This window comes from Galeopterus variegatus, unplaced genomic scaffold, assembly GCF_000696425.1.
Source record: "Galeopterus variegatus unplaced genomic scaffold, G_variegatus-3.0.2 Scaffold7141, whole genome shotgun sequence".
Lineage (NCBI taxonomy): Eukaryota > Metazoa > Chordata > Mammalia > Dermoptera > Cynocephalidae > Galeopterus > Galeopterus variegatus.
Window position 1 is genome coordinate 35,273 of NW_007733252.1, and position 6,122 is coordinate 41,394.

The following is a 6,122-nucleotide window of genomic DNA, read 5'->3' on the forward strand; positions in this document are numbered from 1 at the left end:
TCAAATGCCCAATATATGAACAGAACACAATGGCTATTTGCATTACGAGCTGCTGGACTCAGAATCCAGGCCCTGGTGCTCAGCTGCATTAGCGTAACCAGCCTGCCAAACGAAATCTGCCCTGTACCCAGTCAAGGTCCCTTCCCCAGACCTGCTATCTGGCCAGAGATTCCCCCAAAGACAGGTCTGAACCAAACAGCCCAAATAGTGCAATACCTTCCCCTTTCCTTTTTATCTGTAAAAGATTCTTCAAAAGGTATGTGCACAGCTAAGAAGTTAGAAAGGGATATGTGTCAGTTTGAGTTTCTATGATCTCAGACTCACACTCCTGACAGGTACATGTCAGCTGCCACATGGAAGCTCCAAAGGCTCCCAGCTTCACACAGGTTCACCAATGGGGGCATAGACACCAGGGGTCTTCTCCCAGAATCACTCAAACATCCCGCTTATGAATTGTCAAATAACATAAAGAATAAATAAATGATTTAAAGGAGCACCAGCGAAGTAGGCAGTTGAGGGTGCCCACCCATCTCTGCCTCTTCTAAGCTGAAGCCCTTGTTTATTTTGACCTCTAGGACCTGCAAATCACCCTGCTTTGATTGAGGAAAGGTAACACTCACTGAGCTGTTCTACCTGCCCAGCGCTGTTCCAAGCATTTTTGCAGGAAGTGGCCCCTTTACAACCACCTCCTAACAAACATAAGGTCAATACTATTGTCATCCTCCATTTACAAATGAAGGAATGAAGCACACAGATTTGCGCAAGGTCATTCCCTAAGTGGCTACTCAAACCCAGCCAGTCTGACTCCAGAGCCTCTGGTCTTTACCACTGTACTGTGGTCCTTCTCTAACCTACCTGGTTAATGGTACTTTCTGGCTCCATCCTGTCAATGCGACTTCTTAGTCAGTCCCTCTGCACCCACTTACCTGGTTCTGCTGCCACTGTCACCCCTATGCAACAGTAACATCCTCCCTGGGGGTTAGCACCTGCCCCTACCTTGGAGGGACCCTCTCAAGGGGCTCATCTCTCTGCTTGAAAACCTTTTCTAGGAAGCCTGAGCTAATACATAACCTACCAAGGAATGAAAGAGGGTCCCTAGGGACCGGGCTCACCTGCACAATAGGGCCAGTGTCAACCAGAGCAGCTCACTTTTATGTTTTCTATAGATAAGTTCCACATGGAATTTAATTTGATAAAAAGTTTTCATTCTTAAAAACAATAATACCTCAAGACAAAATAAAATTCCGATCTTTTTCATGTAAAATATTCCAAATTTTAAAGTTGACAACTAAGTTGAAAAATTGAAAACCCTGCGTAGGTTAAACAAAACACTCTACCATGTGTGTTTCTTACTTTTAGAATTTAAAACTGGCCTTGGGTCTCAGTAGATGCTCAATACACATTCATTAAGTGCTTGAATAAAAACAACACAAACAACAATAACAAAACCTGTACTACCTGTTTGACCTGAGACACTACTAGACCCCTCTAACCCAACTCACGGTCCACAACTGCTCCAGGCTTATCCAACTCTGGAATGATTAAAAGCCTCCTGAAAGCATGCATGAGCAAGCCAAGGCTGTGAGGAAGGGGAAGGGGTGGAGCATTTGGGGAGGTGCATGGAGCAGCCTGAGGCATTCACACCTGAGATGAAGGAGAGGCTCAAAAGCCCCTAAAGACGCCCTTTATTAAGGTTGACCCTGAAAGAAGTCTTTCATGGCACAACCTTCAGCCTTCCCAACACACACACACACACACACACACACACACACACACACACACACGCCTGTGCTTTCTTACTCCAGGGGCAGATATATGGCTGAATATATTATTACTTTATTTGGGCACATCTTCTTTTCCATCTTTGGAGTGTACTATAGATGAAGTCGATATTACCTATAACATTCTTTAGTAGAAACTTAAAGACTTGGGACTAATCATATAGTCCCAACTTTGTGATTTTCAAAGCCCTTTTATATCAGTTATCTTATTCTATTGTTATAATCCTGTAAGGTAGAAATTACTGTCCCCACTTTTCCAATGCAGGAACTAGCCTGCCAATATCACACAGCTACTCTGTGGTGACAAGGCTCAAGCCCAAGTGTTCTGGCTCCAAGGTCACGATGGCAGAGCTGAATTCAGTCTGTTGAGTGAGAGAAAAAAAACCCAGACCATGACAACACAGGGGTAGCTGAGGACTCCAGGTAGCACAATAACTCATTTGAGAGGCAATGGTAGACCATTTGCTATAAATAGTACTGTGTTGAAAGAGGTCAAAACACAATCTGAATACTTTCTATGTGAAGGAAATTTTAATGAGCAGATTTGTTTCGTTCAGGTTAGTGCTAGATTTGTTAGATTTTCATTTCTCAGGTGAAAGACACAAACCAAATTTTAAAAAAAATCTAAATCACCCCTCTACATAAAATAAAATGCGTAAGAGTAAGGATTGATGGTGCAATTGATTGTAACAGGTCTGTGACAACCAATAGTGACAGTCGAGCCGAACATACTGTCTTCTTTCTCAGACTTTATCTGACAGCATTATGCTGCAGCTCAAAACACTTTTCCAAATGGATTTCTCTCTAGAGCTACAAAAATATTAGGCTAAATTATATGTTCCTTGCACTAATACCATGAGCCACATAGGTTGATCTATTGGGGAAAATTCTTCTTGATGTTCAGGAATGGTTGCTAACCCTTTGATTACTCCCCCAGGTTAGGCTGAACCAGAGAGATTGTTCAGTCTTACAGTTTGTCCTTTTTTAAGTGGCATCCTTCATTTCACTGTCATCCATGCTGCCGACTGCCTCAGCGTGGAAAACATTCCATGGCTGCACGAACTGCTCTGATTGGAACCTGGTGACTCAGTGACCCCAGCAAAGGTCTGAATACAACTCAATAGGTCATAGCATTGGATATAGTTTCCCCTCAGGCTTCTGTCGACCCCCCAAACTATCAAGCAAATTACCTATGAGTCGCAGGACCTTCAGGTAACCAGTGCATGGGACTGAATGAGATACAGTTAGTAGTTCAACTTCTCCCAGCCTTGTCTCCCATAATACTCTAGTGGGATAACAGTGCCATCAAATGAGAATCAGAGAAGCTTATAGCAAAATGCTCTCTGGAAGCTACAGTCATACTACCCTAACAGTCTCCTCTGTTTTGAAACCAGAGAAACAAGCTGGACAGGGCAAGAAAAACCTAAATTCAAGCAACGCTCTTCTGCACAAATAATGTGGCGGCTTCTTCCCCTTCTCCCTTTTGCCTTCTTCTGCTCTTATGACTAATTCAGGCTTCCTCGGATCAGGTTACCAAGAGGAATAACCAAACTGTTGACAACTTTCCCCACCCTCAGGAACAAAAATTATATCCCACCCATCCCCAGTGATAGTTCAGTTCAGATAAGATCCACATAAGGGTCCAGCCTGGCCAGAATCCATAAAGGGCCAAGGTGGCCAAGGCCCGGGTACATAGGTTTCCTGTGGTCCTCAACGTCTTCTGTCTTGTGGACCATTGACTCTTGGGCAGACAAGCCACCCCCCTTGCAGCTCATGGCTTTTCATAACTCCAGATGATCGTGAGCATGAGGGACTGGAGTTCTGTTGGTCTGTAGAACCTGCATAAAGAGTCTGTGTGGAACGCGGGGAGAAGTTTCATAATCTGGTGTCTGGAGCAATGTTCTGAGTCAGACTGCAGGCCTTGAAATTCAGGCTATGCCTCTTTTTAGTTCTGTGACCTGTGCAGGTTACTTAATTTTTTTATACCGTAGTGTCTTCCTCTGCAAAATGGAGATAACTGCCATATCTGCCCAGAGTCTTGCTATGAGAATTAAATGAGCATGTAAATTGCTTAGGGGAGTGTTTGATGCATAATGTACGTTTGGGGGAAGAGGGCTGATGAAACATTTCTAGGCTAGGCATCACTTCCTGCCGTCTTCCTCCCAGAACAGCAGGGCACCCTACTTTGTGCCATTTCCACAGCTCTCTGCTGCCCCCTGCTGACATCTGGTTGATACTATCGGTGTAACTTGGTTCTGGCTGCAGATAGTTAACCTCCACTCCGTTTCAACAAGTACCTACTCTACAACCAATATCTTTCCTCTGAAGTCCCACGCCTCTGTGCCTTGGCCTCTGCAGCTTCTTCTACTTAGCATGCCTTTCCTCCCTCCAAGTCTGTTGAGGCCATGCCGACCTCAAATGCTATGGCATTAGCGAATCCTGCCTGTGTTCCTCCACAAAACGTGCTCCTCTGACGCCATCACCTCCTAGAGCACGTCACTCATTCCTCTTTTGCCCATTCTTTTCTGTACTGTGATTCATTTTGAACTCGTCTTACTGCCTCTTACCATTAGATCAAAACTATGACTTACTTGTCTCTGCTTCCCCAGCAGCACGCAAGTCATACCATAATTCCTTTTGCACAAAAGCATGCTCAGAACGTACTCGTGCAACAAATGAAGACGCACAATCACCACCCTACCCCAAGCTGAGTTCTTGCTCACATTATCTCTCACCTTAACGATTGCGGTAACCTCCTAACTTGCCTCCCAGACCCACTTCCAATTCATTCTCTACATGCACTTTTGGAGGGAAAAAAAATGGTATTTTGTCATTTCCCAGCCTCCCACCCTTTAAACTGTTTCTCACTGTTTTAGGATAGAGTTGAAAGTCTTTATTGTGGCCCAAATCTTGCAAACCCCTTTTCTTCATTCTCCGATCTGCAGCCACATTGGTCTTTCAGTTCTGCAACACTCTAAGCTGCTCCTTCCACCTGGGATGCTCTCTCCCACCTCATTCTTCCCCAGTCCACCCTCAGACTTTAGTTCAAATATTACCTCCCAAGAATACTTCCATCACCACCTTCCCAGATCTGATTACCTCTACATGCTCTCACAGCAATATATATGTATCTTTCAAACAAAATAAAACCATAGTTTTAAATTTCTATTTTTAGTCATTTGATTAATGCTTGCCATCCCTATGGGACTATAAGCTCCATGAGGACAGATGTTGTGTCTGTCTTTCTTTACTGTTGTGTTCCCAGCCACTAGCATAATGCCACACCTACAGTAGATACACAATAAATATATGTTTAATAAATGAACAACTTTAAAAGCCACATTAAGGGCTGGCCGGTTAGCTCAGTTGGCTAGACCACAGACTTACAACACCAGAGTCATGGGTTTGGATCCCTGTACCAGCCAGCTGCCAAAAACAATAAATAAAAAGCCATGTTAAGTGAATCTTAGCCATGATGTCAAAAAGATATGTATTAAGTATATTAAACCTAAAACATTAGATTTATTCCAGCTCTACCATTCATATTTAGGATATTCAGTTATAGATAGAGAGAGAGAGATAGCAAGGGTTTCTGTGAACACACTCAGCAAGGAGCCAGGATGATTCTGCTGATCCTTACCTTCAGTGCTCATATCCGGTGTTGGCATCCAGATGTAGACCAAGCCTTCCTCCTTATACAGCTTAATCATAGTGTCTGGAGTCATGGGTTCTGGGTAGCGGTTACAGCCTGAAGAATTCTGTACGATATCCCACTCAGTCTGGAAATTCATTACAGCCGTAATCCCCAACTCATGCTTCAGTTTGATGGTTACATGTTCCACTTGGCGAGGGCAGCTACCCAGCCAGATATTTGGTAGAATTCTAATGAGAACATATGGAGTCATCTATTACTATTGTGGTTCTGATTTGAGGTTTAAGGAGCTGCATAAAACATGTAGTATCAAAATGCAATTAACCTCTCAATCTTACAGAAAAAAAGCTAAATTTTTAAGAATATGAGAACCAATATTATTATTGAAAGAAAAAGAGTATATTGAAAAAGTACATTGAAAGAAAAAGACTGTTGCTGTTTTGGGGAAAACAAATAATGCAATTAACTAGAATGCCAGGAAATGGGCATTAGCAAACCAAATCTAGCCACTTGGTAAAATAAGCCTACCAAGTTATACTTATTCCATGAATGCATACATGGTTCAACATTATGAAACCCGTCAACACATTTCAAATACTAACAAATTGAAGGAAAAAACTCGCCTAACTATATCAATAAATTTGGTAAACATTTGTTCAAATTCAAGTCATTCCTGTTTAAAATTCTAT

At 42.8% G+C, this 6,122-nt stretch overlaps 1 protein-coding gene across 1 annotated transcript in view; it reads right to left on the reverse strand.

Moving 5' to 3' along the window:
• Positions 1-6,122, reverse strand: part of EPM2A (epilepsy, progressive myoclonus type 2A, Lafora disease (laforin)) — a 54,759-nt gene that overhangs the window by 4,682 nt on the left and 43,955 nt on the right. The window contains exon 2 of the mRNA XM_008591663.1: positions 5,422-5,663. Within this exon, the coding sequence (XP_008589885.1) occupies positions 5,422-5,663 (242 nt within the window). The remainder of the gene's footprint in view (positions 1-5,421; positions 5,664-6,122) is intronic.